The sequence below is a fragment of the Entelurus aequoreus genome, linkage group LG22 (genome assembly GCF_033978785.1).
Source record: "Entelurus aequoreus isolate RoL-2023_Sb linkage group LG22, RoL_Eaeq_v1.1, whole genome shotgun sequence".
In the NCBI taxonomy this organism is placed as follows: Eukaryota; Metazoa; Chordata; class Actinopteri; order Syngnathiformes; family Syngnathidae; genus Entelurus; species Entelurus aequoreus.
In genome coordinates this window covers 33239518-33252992 of record NC_084752.1, presented here as the reverse complement: position 1 = coordinate 33252992, position 13475 = coordinate 33239518, and the positions used below count along the sequence as shown (strand labels likewise).

The 13475-nt window shown below is 36.7% G+C and overlaps 1 protein-coding gene across 1 annotated transcript in view; it reads right to left on the bottom strand.

The window, feature by feature from the left end:
• suclg1 (succinate-CoA ligase GDP/ADP-forming subunit alph) overlaps positions 1-13475 on the bottom strand; it is a 70351-nt gene that overhangs the window by 53667 nt on the left and 3209 nt on the right. The window contains exon 2 of the mRNA XM_062032954.1: positions 2816-2916. Coding sequence (XP_061888938.1) covers positions 2816-2916 — 101 coding nt within the window. The remainder of the gene's footprint in view (positions 1-2815; positions 2917-13475) is intronic.

The following is a 13475-nucleotide window of genomic DNA, read 5'->3' as shown; positions in this document are numbered from 1 at the left end:
ATTATTAAATTCTCAGTAGTCGCGGATCATTTCGGTACCTTCCTAATTGTTAGAAATCCCACTGTTTATATTAAACATGCTTCACTGATGAGAGGATTTGGTGAGCGCCGTTTTGTCCTACTAATTTCATCGGTCCTTGAACGCACCGCAGTTTGTTTACATGTTTAACTTTCTCTGACGCTGCCACAGTAAGACGTGTTTTATGCCACTATTTCTTTGTCTCATTTTGTCCAACAAGCGTTTCATGCTGTGCGTGAATGCACAAAGGTAAGCTTTGTTGATGTTATTGACTTGTGTGGAGTGCTAATCAGGCATATTTGGTCACTGCATGACTGCATGTTAATCGATACTAACATGCTATTTAGGCTAACTGTATGTACATATTGCATCCTTATGTCTCGTTTGTAGGTATATTTGGTTAATTTAATCTCCTTTACTTATGTCCTCTGTGTATTTAGTTTATATTTGCATGTCTCATGACACATTATCTGTATGTAATAATGGCTACATGTCTGATAGTTGTTAGTGCGCCATGTTGTTCCAGACCACAGCAAACGTTACCCAGCTTGCAGAGATTGTAATAAATCTATTAGAAGAAGACAGCCTGCCGTTTCCTTAAAATGGGACACACTCATCTAAGCCAGTAATTTCCAGGAGTTATCTCACCCTCTGAGAAGCCTCCGTTTTACTAATGTTTTCCAATGTTACAAAAATTGGTAGAATAAATATTACATTTCTATCAACAAAGATTTGCGTCAGCCTGTGAAACAGTCATAGTTAATAGCTAATATAAACACTTACACCATGTGTTGCTTTCATTATAAGACTTATATAAGGCTTTTAATTTTTGGTATTTTCGGTCGAATATGGCTCTTCAACATTTTGGGTTGCTGGCCCCTGCGCTAGACATTTTGATTCTAAATATTAAAAGACGAAAAATAAGAGAGAAGTGAAACAAGTAACAAAGTACGAGTGAAAAATGCGGCAAAAGAAAAGAAAAGAAAAATGAGAGCGAGAGATAGAGAGAAAAAAGAGAGCTAGCGACAGAGAGACGAGTGAGCTGGAGACAACAAAAAAATAAATACAGATGGCGCTTGGAAAAGGAAACTGTACAGCGAAAATAAAGCTTTCAACCCAGAATGGTCAGACTCAATGATGTTCATTTCATTCTTTCCACGGGAAACAACACTAGCCTGTCTCATATGCTCGACAAAATGGCAAAGTGAAACTATGAAACAGAACAACATTTTTCACCAATCATGCCCACCAAATCTAAACCGAGCTCTCAGAGCCCAGCATGAACTATCCACACTAAATCTGAATCATTCGTTCACAACATAACAGAATGTTAGCTTAGATCAGGAGTGTCAAACTCGTTTTAGCTTAGGGGTCGCATGATGAACACAACGAACTTAGACTTTGTCTCAGTGTATTTACAAAGCCTTTAAGCACTTTCTGTTTAGCATTATCATGTTGGCAGTTCATTAAAGACGTGTTTGGAGAAGCAACCGCGTGTTTCCTCAAACCACCGCTTTGGTGACATCCAAGACTGCCTGCCACAACACGTTCATTTATCATTATTTAAATATAACAATTATGATATAAACAAAAAAATGACCAAAATGACACCATAGCCAAAATCAATCTCTGATTTTATTGTTTAATGAGTGTAACTAATACAAATCAATAAAAGCCAGACAGCATGGAGTGCCCAGAACTTTAAATTTGAGGACATCATTTTTTGCACAGTGGCTGCAATAGAGCACACATGAGAGCGGTGGTGAGTGGGTCCCATAACCTGCATTGCATCAGAGAGTGAAAGTTTTTATTCACAATCTTTAATACTGCACACATGTTAAAAGGGCACTTTCAATGTTGATGATGTGCATTTATTAGAAAAAAAAACAATGAAGGTTAAGGCAAGAAAACAAAAAAATATATTATTTCAACAATTTTCCCTAAAATATGCATAGAAGCTATAATGTGTGTTTTATCCGATTAATCGAAAAAGCTCATCAATTGATTAATCGATTACTAAAATAATCAATAGCTTCAACTAGAGGTGGGAATCTTTGGGGCACCTCACAATTAGATTCCATTGTAAATTGATTAATACCTCTTTTACTATTATATTATATAGTAATATTTTATTATGTATTATTATACATTCCGATATAAAATATTATACAAACCTAGAATTAACGTTTAGAGAACATTAGCATTATTGCCACTTTTTAGAACCATCTGTATTACTTGAAATGACATTTATCCATCCTTCCCAAAGGCCATGTTCTAATCGTGATGCATGGGCGAATCGATAATTTTCCCACCTCTAAATTAACTCTGATACTGGTCTGAACTTTGAATATTGTTTAATTGTTGAGGAATATTTTTGCTAAAAACGTTGGTAGAAATTTTCAGAAATACTCTTCTAAAGTTGCACAAAAACAGTATGTATTCCTGTTTTGTGAGTTTGTTTGTGATGCCGCCACACCACAGGAAGCTACAAGTAGCGGCAAAGAGGAAGCATGTGATGATCACCATATGGGTATATTCTTTGTAATGCAAGTATTATTTGTTTGTTTTTTTTCACAAAAGAGACACGTTCCGGCAGTACAATCTATTATATACTTGTTGTGGTAGCCGAGTACAAGTTGTGCAGGTTTGGCTATGTGTTACTTGTTTCACTAGTAAACAGTAAAGAGTATTTGACTGAAACAAGCTGCTTGGAAGCAAACTGGCACCAGCATGACTTTTCTGAAACATAATTCGCGTAGCAAATATAGTCTTGAGGTAAGAAGGTTTCATAACAAACCTGCTTTCCTGTGAAGCCCTGACAGATGACCTTGGTATTCTTGCTGATGTAGAGGTTCGGTCTTGATCCCGTATAACAGTGCCTGACACCACTTTGCTGCACTGAAACAAGAGAAAAGACAGACTGAAGTTAGCATACATATTCAAAACAAAAGTATATATTATACACACACACACATATATATTATATACATATATATATACATGTTAGGGCTGCAACAACTAATCGATTACATCGATTAAAATCGATTATAAAAATAGTTGGCGATTAATTTAGTCATCGATTCGTTGGAACTAGCTATGCGCATGCGCGGAGTTTTTTATTTTTTATTTTATTTTTATTTATTTTTAAATTAAAAAAAAAAAAAAGTTTTAATAAACCTTTATTTATAAACTGCAACATTTACAAACAGCTGAGAAACAATAATCAAAAGAAGTACAAAAACAGTACAAAACAGCGCCAGGGCGGCGCTGAGGCTACATCTCATGAGGTGGCGTAAGCTAGCCAATGATGTGTCATGTGCAGCTCACGTGACGACGCAGTCTCCTTTGCTGGAAACATTCGTAAAATGGCGCAGGAAAACAGTACGGATAGTTTAGCTGAGAAACATCTTGAGGTTATTGCTTCAATAGAGAAAAGTGTACGACCTAAGTCGTCAAAAGTGTGGGAACACTTTAGTTTAAAGACTTCAAAGAAGACCGTTTCCTGCAAAATGGCACGTAAGTACAACATTGCTTCAGAAGCACCTGAAAAGGAAACATGTTGGAGCCATGGATGAAGGGAACTCACGGTACGTAACTTTTTAAGTCCATAGTGGCAACAAGCATTCATGAGTTCAGCTTTTTTGTGAGTAACGTTAACGTTATGCCTTTGTTGCAACGCGGGGCTGATAATGTGTCTCCGGCACATTTGACTCCGTTTTGAAAGAGAAAACGCACGGTTACCAATTTCGAAATAAACGCAACGGACAGAAATATCTCAGGTTGGTTTCATAATGGATCAATGCAGCCAGGCCCGATAAAGCTATATAAATATATTTAGATTTGAGTGACGCTTTAGTATAACTAAACGTTATGAAGGTGCTGGTATATTTCATGCTATTATTCAGAAGCAGCCTAAAATGAATCCTTTATTATTCACAACAGAAACGTGTTCAATATCTGATCCAGTTCTGATCTGATGAGTTACATTTCTGTGTTATTATTGGTGTATGCTGCATCCCCAATGTCCAGAACATGGTGCCAGTATGCTGTTTTTTTCAATAAAATACTGGAAAGGATAGAAATGTAGTTTGTCTCTTTTATCCGATTATTAATCGATTAATCAAAGTAATAATCGACAGATTAATCGATTATCAAATTAATCGTTAGTTGCAGCCCTAATACATATACATACATACTGTGTGTATATATATATATATATATAAAAATATAAATATATATATACACACATATATATATACACATATACATATACATATATATATATATACACATATATATATATATACATACACATATACATATATATATATATATATATATATACATATATATATATATATATATATATATACATATATATATATACACACACACACATACTGTACATACATACATACATACATATACACACACACACACACACACATACATTATTTATGTATAGTAAGTACAAGGGCTGTCTTACACTCAGTATTCCCACAGTCGCAACTGATTTGTTCTATCCTCAATCTATGGCGGTCTTTTGTAGAGAAATAGACAGATGGTGATATGTAGTAGTGTATGCTATTACTGATTGGTCACTAGGTATCAGTAGCATCACACGGATGTACTCTAACACTTACAGTATGCGAATATTTCAAAGTCAATTTAAAAGGTGCTAATGAATGGAATAGTTTTTAATTTAAGTACACAAAAAAAAGCTCAAATTTGGACCTGTTCCGCCTCGGTTCTGGCGCCCATACGGTTGAGCATCATTTGAAATTGGACGATTCCGGTTCCGATTCCAGTTCCCAAGGATTCTCGATTCAGATTCTTTCAAGAGGCAGAGTCAAAAAAGTACTATTCTCTCAGGGCTATTTTCAAGCAATTTATAAATATCAATCATTTGACCTTGAATATAAACTAAATGAAGTTTCTTTCAGTAGGAGTATAGTACTAGAAATGCATCGCAACTCGGACATGGACGATAATAGAATCGAATAGTAAACGTCAATTATCGATTTATTCATTGTAAATAAAGTAATGCAGACAGTTCTAAAATGTGGCTGACAGCAGCGCGCCACCTCACTGGGAGATCTGACCAGATCCTTTACTGCATGGCACGTATGGTGCAGTTTTGCACACATTTTCATTAATTTAATAAATATGGAATTAATTAAACTCCAAATTAATTGTTTTTTTTTAAGTCGCAAGTGATAAACGCTTATTTAGTGAAACAAAAAGAAATGTAAAACTGCATCAATATACATATTTTAAAGATGCATCAATAATCAATCTTTAATCGAATCGTAGCGCCTGAATCGTTATCGAATCGTGAGGAGCCTAAAGATTCCCACCTCTAGAGCAGTGGTCCCCAACCACCGGGCCGCGGCCCGCGAACCGGTCCGTGGATCGATTGGTACTGGGCCGCACAAGAAATTAAAAAAAAATATATTTTTTCATTTTTATTAAATCAACATCAAAAACACAAGATACACTTACAATTAGTTCGCCAACCCAAAAAACCTCCCTCCCCCATTCCCTCACCCATTCGCACAAAAGGGTTGTTTCTTTCTGTTATTAATATTTCTGGTTCCTACATTATATATCAATATAGATCAATACAGTCTGCGGGGATACAGTCCGTAAGCAAGCATGATTGTATTTTTTAATGACAAAAAAATAAAAATATTTTTTTTTTTTACCGATCACATGTATTAGCCATCATTTTCAAAATGTATTTATGGCGCGTGCTTGTGGCAGTTTAACAATATAAAACACAATATTTTAACTACTTTATTACATTCAATTGTTTGATGAAAACAAAGTCAATATTTCACAATAACTCAACAAAAGCAAACACTACGATCTACTACTTATTTAAAACATTTGGTTTTTGCCCTCAAAGTCCTCCTGTGTCCAGGGGATTATTCCCTGTAAACATTAACAAAGACCCAAAAAAAAAAGAAAAAAACATTTTGAGAAAATAAAAATATGGACCTAATCACTCACTTATTGACACTACTCTTGGTATCAACACTGTTGACTTGTGAATCAAACAGTCTTCCCCTTATGTGGTCGTAAACAGCAACACACCAGTTACAGTATATTAACCTCTCTCTAGACCAGTGGTTCTCAAACTCTTACCTTAGAAAACACTTGGCTCTCCAAGTACCACCAGTAGCGTTGTAGGTATAAGTATTCAATAGAAACAAGGCAGAGGTTTTTTTTTAAACAAGTATATTTCATGTTTGGCCACTGTAACATTACACACACTTTAAATGTGTGTTTGAATATATATTTCAGTGAGTCTTCGGCGTACCGCAGTGAGTCACTGCTCTAGACTAGTATTAATCGACTTTATTCTCTGTTAATATCTGCTGTACTACAGTTATGTACATCTAGACTTCTTAGCACATATTTCATGTATTGTGTCACGACAGTTTAGTGGCCATCTTAGCCATTAGCTTGCCTGTTCCTACAGGTTTAACATCGTCATCCAGTCTTTCAGGATTTATGCAGATCCCAAATACAGATCAGCAGTTACCAGAAGGTAAGAAATGTTGCTTTTGCATAATATTGCTAAAGAAAATGCCAGATATGTCTTACCTTATACACACACACCATATTAATACTCGTATGTTGAAGCACATCAAACGTCTCTTATGTTTGACTGCCATCTACTGGTCACACTTATTACACCATGTCCAAAATAAAATAGCTTCAAGGTGGGTAAGATCAACCAAACTTATTCCTTACATTAGGCGCACCAGGTTATAAGGCGCAACACTGTCGAGTTTTGAGAAGAAGAAAAAAAGGATTTTAAGTGTGCCTTATAGTCCGGAAAATACGGTGTATCAACACAAAACAAGTTTAATGGTTATTTCAGGAACAAAATGTTGTTGTTTTTAATCCACAAACAAAAAAGACAAAATATTTTTAGAACATGTTATATCAGAGGAGTTTAATCTTTGCAGACACAAACAAAAATCTGACTAAAAAATATTTACATACAAAAAAATGCCTTTTCTGATTAAATTAGTGGGTGTGTTGATTCTCCCAGTCGGGACCAATACAGTCACGTAGACGTTCTGAGTGCCTGCAAGTCCGCATTCGGGGCAAGATTACTGGTGAGCTGCAGAAGATAGTGAAACTAAAGTCTGCCACTAAAGTCGCTGCTCCTTTTAAATTTTGTTTCAACGTCTATGCTAGTGTTTGTCATAATTCTTTTAGTTCTTCTGGGCGGCACAACGCTGATTGAACATTCATTACGTCGTGACGAGACCGCCGTTCGCGACCATGGAACGGGAGATCGCGTGCACACACAAAAACGTACACAAACACACATTGACAGACACACACAGAATCACGGTCAATAATGGTGGATTGTTCCGTGCAGGATTATATCAAGCATCATTGCTTCCTTAATGGTTACTACTGCAGTAACTTCTAACAGGCATTTCCACCATGTTTGATCCAGGAAATATGCTACCAGATGATCACCGTGATTGAACTCAAATTAATCGCGATCAACGATCAGGATCTTATAATAGCCCAGTGCTAACACACAGTGTATGGCGATACACGGTTCATTGCTTAGCCACCTCTGTGGTAGTTCATTCTTCTGGTTGGCAGACTGAGCACCAATAATAGGAATCGACATTTTAAAAGGAGAATCAGAATGTAAGACCCGGTTCGTATCGATGCCCAACCGTAGGTGCGCCGCAACAAGACGATATAAATCTTGACTTAATAGAGGAAGTAACAAGGTTTTTTTTATGTGAACCACTCTGAAGGAGTCTGAAAACAGAACTGAAACCAAGATTTATCACTTACTCTCCAAAATCTATTTGTCTTCACTAGGGTTGTACGGTATACCAGTACTAATATCGTACCTCAATACTAATAAATCATATTCGGAAATATACCGCCTCTAAAAAGTACCGCTCCCCCACCCCTCTTTTTTTTACAGGCATGACGGCGCTTCGTCGTCACGTCGTGACATTGCTGGTTTTACGAGCAGAGGAGCATGTTCGGCAGCGCACAATCACAGAGTACTTACAAGCAGACAGTGTGTAGACCAGTGGTTCTTAACCTGAGTTCGATCGAACCCTAGAGGTTCGGTGAGTCGGCCTCAGGGGTTCGGCGGAGCCTCCGCCGCTGAAGTCAAGACACACCCAACTCAACGTGTAAATAAAAACTGCTCCCAATCGGCGTATTATGGATACCCCCTAACAATTTTCCCTCTAATTTTCCATATGATTTGCAGGTGTGTAATTTTTTGTGAGTTCATACACTGTGTTTGTGTTTTTCTTTGAACAAGGTGATGTTCATGCACGGTTCATTTTGTGCACCAGTAAAAAAACATAACTCTGTCTTGAATTTAAAAAAAATATATATATATATTTTTCACTAAAGAAGGGTTCTGTGAAGGCGCATATGAAACTGGTGGGGTTTGGTACCTCCAACAAGGTTAAGAACCACTGGTGTAGACAGAAAAGGGAGAATGGACGCATTTTGGCTTAACAACTAAAGAAAGGTGAAGTTGTAACACTGCATCACAAAATATTTTTTCTTTTTTTTTTTTTTAATTCATATTATGTTTATAAACTCAGGAAATATGTCCCTGGATACACGAGGACTTAAATTATGACCATAGTATGATCCTGTAACTACTTGGTATCGGATCGATACCCAAAACTAACGTAAAGTGTCAAACAACAGAAGAATAAGTGATTATTACAGAAGTGTAGCTAGAACATGTTAAAAGAGAAAGTAAGCACATATTAACAGTAAATGAACAAGTAGATTAATAATACATTTTTACAGTTTGTCCCTCATAATGACAAAATAATAGGTAGATAAATGACAATATGTTACTGCATACGTCAGCAGACTAAGTCTTTGTTTGCTTGCTTACTAATAAAAGAAAAATTGTCTCGTATGTTCACTATTTCATTTAAGGACAACATTGCAATAATAAACATATGTTTAATGTACCCTAAGATTTTTTGCTAAAATAAAGAAAATAATGCCAATTATTCAATTATCGAAAAGTATCGAAATACATTTTGGTACCGGTACCAAAATATTGGTATCGGGACAACCCTAGTCTGCACACAAACATCTTGTTGTGCTATTTAAAGAAAAACGGTTTAAATGGTCCCTAGTGTGTGTTGGTCCTGTGATAAGGTGGACACTTGTCCAGGGTGTACCCCGCCTTCCGCCTGAGTGCAGCTGGGATAGGCTCTAGCATCCCCTACGACCCAGAGAGGGACAAGCGGTAGACAATGGATGGATGGATGATGAACGCAATTAATTTATCCTTTCAATACACCTGCTCTCCGCAGGAGGAAATATTGACATCAGATGATTGGACTGCGAGATAAGTGAGTCAAAATCACGTTCTTCTGATTTGAACTGACGACTCTTCGACTAGCTGAAGAAGGTACGTGACAATCGGCCGCTGACCTATTTTCTGAGATCAAAGCAATTTGCGTCATTAATTTTTTGGGACTAACTGGTGAGCACAGAGGTTGATGACGTAGTTCAAATATCCCGGAAGTTCCTCGACTTCGAAATTCCCGGATCTGATTTTCTAGAAGAAATGATTTCACATCTCAAGGTCATACCGGGAGGTAAGTTTTAATATCTTTACTTGTATTGTATTTGTTTGTATACACACATGTCCCTACAATCCTGAAATATGAAGTCAATCTGAGCATTCAATCATAAGTTTTGTGCTGACTAAAAGTGTCCGCGTTGTTTCCGTCACCACTATGCACCTATACTCATGACGTAGAACACGTATCGTAGTTTATACAGAACGCTGAAATTTTTGGATTGGACAAGTACTTGCGCCACAAAGCTCCTACAAAAAGAAAAGTTATTCTTAAACTCTTTGACAATTTTCCCACGCATTTGTTTACAAAGTGGTGAGCCTTGCGCCATACTTGTTTCATGGAAACTGCTTTTAAAGTTAAAGTACGGTACCACTGATAGTCACACACACACTAGATGTGGTGAAATTATCCTCTGCATTTGACCCATCCCCATGTTCACCCCCTGGGAGATGAAGGGAGCAGTGAGCAGAGGCGGTGGCTGCGCTCGGGAATCATTTTGGCGATTTAACCCCTAATTCCAACCCTTGATGCTGAGTGCCAAGCAGGGAGGCAATGGGTCCCATTTTTTTAATAGTCTTTGGTATGACTCGGCCGGCGTTTGAACTCACGGCCTTCCACTCTCAGGGCGAGCACTCTAACCAGGTACATTTTATACCCAATCAATGAGCCTGTTCACCTGTGGGATGTTCCAAATAAGTATTTGATGAGCATTCCTCAACTTCCTCAGTCTTTTTTGCCACCTTTGCCAGCTTTTTTAAAACATGTTGCAGGCATCAAATTCCAAATGAGCTAATATTTGAAAAAAATAAAGTTTACCAGTGCGAACATTAAGTATCTTGTCTTTGCAGTATATTCAATTGAAGTAGCTACTGTGGTTAAAAAAAATAGTTTCAATGTAGATGCACTGCACGACTAAGGCCCATAAAAAGTGGTAGACGTCTCCTGCTGGTTTGAAATCACAGCAAAAGATCACAGGTTGGAACATGATAACATGAATGTGCAGTAAATGAGTGTCTCCCTGGTGATGCCCTGTATAGTACACACAAAATAATCCTTTAAATAAGGCGGTTTGCACCACTTAAATTGCACACGCAGTCTTAGTAGATCACACTAATAGTACACGCTATTTTACAGTGACGGGCCGTGCGTTTCCCACCTAGGCCTTCAGTGATGTCCAACTTCAATGATTACCTCTCAACATTCCATCATTGATGTCAATCAATCAATCAAAGTTTACTTTTATAGCTTTTTTAAAACATGTTGCAGGCATCAAATTCCAAATGAGCTAATATTTGCAAAAATCAAAGTTTACCAGTGTGAACGTTAAGTATCTTGTCTTTGCAGTCTATTCAATTGAATATAAGATGCAAAATATTTGCAAATCATTGTATTGTGTTCTTATTTACCATTTACACAAGGTGACAACTTCACTGCTTTTGGGTTTTGTATATGTATCTGTGAGTCTGCTAAATATTTGTTAAACCGATAGATTCCTACCGACTTTCTCTTCTTGGTCAATGTGATGTGACTCACGTCACAAGTTGGGTCGGACCAATCATGTTTACTCAGACTTTCCGTCCCTTCCTACAGCAATTTCATGAATTTAATCTAAAAATACAACTTCACACTGAAACCTATTTTTCTGTTTCTTCGTTTAACAAACTTTTTCAACAATGCTAACCTTTTTTAAATGGGGTAAATATTAAGAAAGTTATGACATTTTGAACGAAATTGTCACAGCTACAAATCTTGAGCTCCATTGACTTTGTTTTGAAGAGGTTGTGCATTTTCACTGGGTTAAAAAATTAATAACTTTCTTAATATTTATCAAAATACTTATATCACTGAAATCATCCTAACAATACCTGTCTGATAATATTGGTTTGATTATTTTAAAATTATACACAAATACATAATTAGGGCTGTAACGATTGATCGATTTAAATTCCTAAATTTGGCAAATCACAGTGGTTCAAGTAGCATTTGCAAGTTTATTCCAAGGTCTTTGCAATGATAACAATTGCTTTGAGATATTTCGCATTTGACATTTTTTGCCATGTACTAGGGTTGTACGGTATACCGGTACTAGTATAATATTGCGGTACTAATGAATCAAAAATGTTACTATACTCTGAAAAGTACCGGTTCCCTTTTTTTTTTTTCAGGCATGACGACGCGTTGTCGTCACGTCGTGACATTGCTGGTTTTACGAGCAGAGGAGCATGTTCGGCAGCGCACACACAAAAAGTACTTACAAGCAGACACAGTGTGTAGACAGAAAAGGGAGAACGGACACATTTGGCTTAAAAACTAAAGATAAAGGTGAAGTTATAACACTGAAACACCTTCAGGAAGAGGTGCTTTAAGACAGTGGTTCTCAAATGGGGATACGTGTACCCCTGGGGGTACTTGAAGGTATGCCAAGGGGTACTTGAGATTTTTTTTAAATGTCTGTCAAAAAGAACTGTGAAAAGAAATGCAACAATGCAATATTCAGTGTTGACAGCTAGATTTTTTGTGGACATGTTCCATAAATATTGATGTTAAAGATTTCTTTTTTTGTGAAGAAATGTTTAGAATTAAGTTCATGAATCCAGATGGATCTCTATTACAATCCCCAAAGAGGGCACTTTAAGTTGATGATTACTTCTGTGTATAAATATTTATTTATAATTGAATCACTTGTTTATTTTTCAACAAGTTTTTAGTTAGTTTTATATCTTTTTTCCAAATAGTCCAAGAAATACCAAAACAAATGAGCAATATTTTGCACTGTTATACAATTTAATAAATCAGAAACTGATGACATAGTGCTGTATTTTATTTCTTTATCTCTTTTTTTCAACCAAAAATGCTTTGCTCTGATTAGGTGGTACTTGAATTAAAAAAATGTTCACAGGGGGTACATCACTGAAAAAAGGTTGAGAACCACTGCTTTAAGACATGGCAAGCTAGTTAGCGGCTAACATCCATCCGCAATCGGCATTGTTTTAGCTTCTTCTAAATCACTAATCCTCGTCTCCATGGCGACAAATAAAGTGAGTTTTTTTTTACAAGTATCATCCCTGCAGGACGAGGAATAGCTAAACATGCTTCACTACACACCGTAGGAGGATACAATAGCTTACCGGCGTCACAACGTAAACAAATGCCATGGGTGGATCTACACCTGACATCCACTGTAAATGATAAATAAATGATAAATGGGTTATACTTGTATAGCGTTTTTCTACCTTCAAGGTACTCAAAGCGCTTTGACAGTATTTCCACATTTACCCATTCACACACTGATGGAGGGAGCTGCCATGCAAGGCGCTAACCAGCAGCCATCAGGAGCAAGGGTGAAGTGCCTTGCCCAAGGACACAACGGACGTGACTAGGAAGGTAGAAGGTGGGGATAGAACCCCAGTAACCAGCAACACTCCGATTGCTGGCACAGCCACTCTACCAACTTCGCCACGCCGATACCAAGTACAATAGCGTATCTCGTCAATACTACCATGATTACATCAATATTTTTAATCGGCACATTTTTTTAATTCATATTATATTCATAAACTCAGGAAATACGTCCCTGGACACATGAGGACTTTGAATATGACCAATGTATGATCCTGTAACTACTTGGTATCGGATCAATACCTAAATTTGTGGTATACTCCAAAACTAATGTAAAGTATCCAAACAACAAAAGAATAAGTGATTATTACATTTTAACACAAGTGTAGATAGAACATGTTGAAACAGAAAATAAGCAGATATTAACATTAAATGTAATTAATAATACATTTTTACAGCTTGTCCTTTATAATGTTGACAAAATAATAGAATGAT